Consider the following 2310-nt stretch of genomic DNA (forward strand, 5'->3'; position numbering starts at 1 on the left):
ATTAATGCGTGTTTGGATTGTCTTATAACTTCAGTTAGTGTATGTTAAATGGTGTTATCGGATGTTTGGTTTGGCATTTATAGTTTTCGACAGGCCCAAGTAAAAGAGGGAGGCCCGCCTTAAATGCTCCGAAAGCGCCATTTAGCGCAACTTCCAAATTTGCTCCGATATACATATCTGAGTTGCTCATTTAACAAAATATTCCATATGCAATTACTTAAATAACCCTCTTGTTTGTCCCTACATAATTGAATGGACAAAGGCAACAAAGTAGAATCTGCTTCAACACCAATTTTCCGAACGCTCTACAGATAGTGGTTCATCAATTTCATCTCCAGATCCTTCAAGAGTCGACATAAATTTTAAGGGAAGGTCGATCAGGTTAATTTAGTTTTTCAATTCGAAGTTAAATCCCTCATTTTTTTGGTCCCAATAATTTGAGATCGAAAAATCCACATTTGTTGAGAGTGGGTAATGGATATGGTTCTAGGTTTTGGGGTTAATTGTTGATTTTCGACCCTCCGTATGAGTTTTGAGGATTGTGGAACAAATTCAAGATGGGATTTTAACTTGTGGAAACCTTAATATTTTGGATTTACATTAGTGTTGAATTTGAGGCATTTTTTTGCAATTTTTTTAGAAATATGAGCAGATCAATTTGAAATCTTAATTCATGAAATTGGTAGTTGTGGGTAATTGGAATTTGGTTTTGGCTTTGATTTGTAATTGCAATTATATCAATTTTAATTGGTAGAAAAATAGTACTCTGCTGGTACATGAACATTGAAAACAAAAGTATGATAAAAAGGTTATTGACGAAGTCAGATTAGATAAGTAATTTCAGCTTCGATTGCATTTCAGAATATAAAATTTGTTCTCTCACCGATTATTCGGCATCAATGGTCTTGGTGTTTGATTGTAAATGCGGCTGTTGAATTTTGGCCGAAGTGATAATACTTGCACCGTTCAGTCAACAATCTCCTACTTTGTAACTTGCTTACTAAACATGATTTGAGAATTTGTTGGTCCAATTAATAGATAATTTTCTCATTCTTGTGTTATCTTGTCTGTAGATGGCTCGAAATGTAAAGAAGGAGAATACAGTGGTGCAAATGTTGGAGGAGATTACACGCAATTATTTAGTTGCCCGGTATTGTATACTATATTTGTTTTTCGCTAAACTTGAGAAGGGTAAAAAGAGAAAGAGATTACAAATTGTCTTACCTTACAGCCTCACGGGGAGGGTACCCTCACAAGTTAGTCACATGAATAGGTTGGTCGGTGTTACCGACACAGATTGCGTAATAAATCTTAGGATGGATAGAAATGCATTTGGTAGGCTTTGTTCCTTGTTCCGGCAGTTAGGAACCCTTCGTGATAGGAGGTTTGTTTATATTGAAGAACAAGTGGCTATTTTTCTCAGTATACTAGCCCATCATAAAAAGAACTGTATCACGAGATTCAACTTCTTGCGGTCAAGTGAAACTATTTCAACATATGTTCACGCTGTACTTCGAGCCATCATAAAAATGCACACATTGTTCTTGGTCAAACCAGAGCCAACAAAAGATGATTGCGTTGATTGGAGGTGGAGACATTTTAAGGTATTATTCGATGTAGTATGTGACTAATTTTATTAATTTCCCTATAGACATAAGACTATATTAATTATCTCACTACCAGTTGGATTTTGTTTTACGTCCCCACTTTCTTATTTTTGTGTAGGGTTGTCTTGGAGCGTTAGATGGAACTTACATAAATGTGTTTGATAAGGCTCGTTTCATGCATCGGTTTAAGGTTAAAATTCTGTGCATTTGGGGCCCATTCTTTGATTGTGACATTTTCTTCTTCACCAAGCTAAACTAACCACCTTCGTCCTCGTGGGATTGATCCTTTACTTCCCTGTGCTAAGTTGTAGTATAGTGAGCCCTTTTTCTTTCCCAAAACATCCTCAAATGCAGTTTCGTAGCACCTTCGTCCTCGTGGGATTGATCCTTTACTTCCCTGTGCTAAGTTGTAGTATAGTGGGTTGAGGTTTTTGAAGGAATAGAATGCACCCAACGACCCCTTTCGATAGTTTCACGATCTTCTAGCCTTTGAAGTCTAGTCGAATCCTCTGGACCTGTTAGATCGAGTGACACATCACACAAACCGCACGCACTGCACTCTAGAGTACTGTCAGTGTTGGTTCCTAACTCAGATAAACCGCGCTTTTGGAACCGAAAAGGACAAATAACAACAAACACACTAGCAGCCTGCGATCGACATGTGCGCTTTACCTATGTCCTAACTGGCTGGGCTGCTGGCGAC

General features: G+C 37.8%; 1 protein-coding gene across 1 annotated transcript; it reads left to right on the top strand.

The window, feature by feature from the left end:
• The first annotated feature begins 298 nt into the window (after positions 1-298).
• On the top strand, positions 299-1866 carry LOC125195170. Its single transcript, XM_048093357.1, has 3 exons — positions 299-372; positions 1074-1604; positions 1726-1866. The coding sequence occupies exons 2-3, from the start codon at positions 1074-1076 to the stop codon at positions 1864-1866; spliced, it is 672 nt and encodes a 223-aa protein (XP_047949314.1). The 5' UTR covers positions 299-372.
• Positions 1867-2310: the final 444 nt, after the last annotated feature.

This window comes from Salvia hispanica, chromosome 6 (genome assembly GCF_023119035.1).
Source record: "Salvia hispanica cultivar TCC Black 2014 chromosome 6, UniMelb_Shisp_WGS_1.0, whole genome shotgun sequence".
Classification (NCBI taxonomy): Eukaryota; Viridiplantae; Streptophyta; class Magnoliopsida; order Lamiales; family Lamiaceae; genus Salvia; species Salvia hispanica.

Bases quoted from the DNA above. Each gene is read 5' to 3' on its own strand.
- LOC125195170 (XM_048093357.1), top strand. From the start codon at position 1,074: ATGGCTCGAAATGTAAAGAAGGAGAATACAGTGGTGCAAATGTTGGAG. The intron at 1,605-1,725 runs GTATTATTCGAT...ATTTTTGTGTAG, and splicing joins GGAGGTGGAGACATTTTAAG to GGTTGTCTTGGAGCGTTAGA.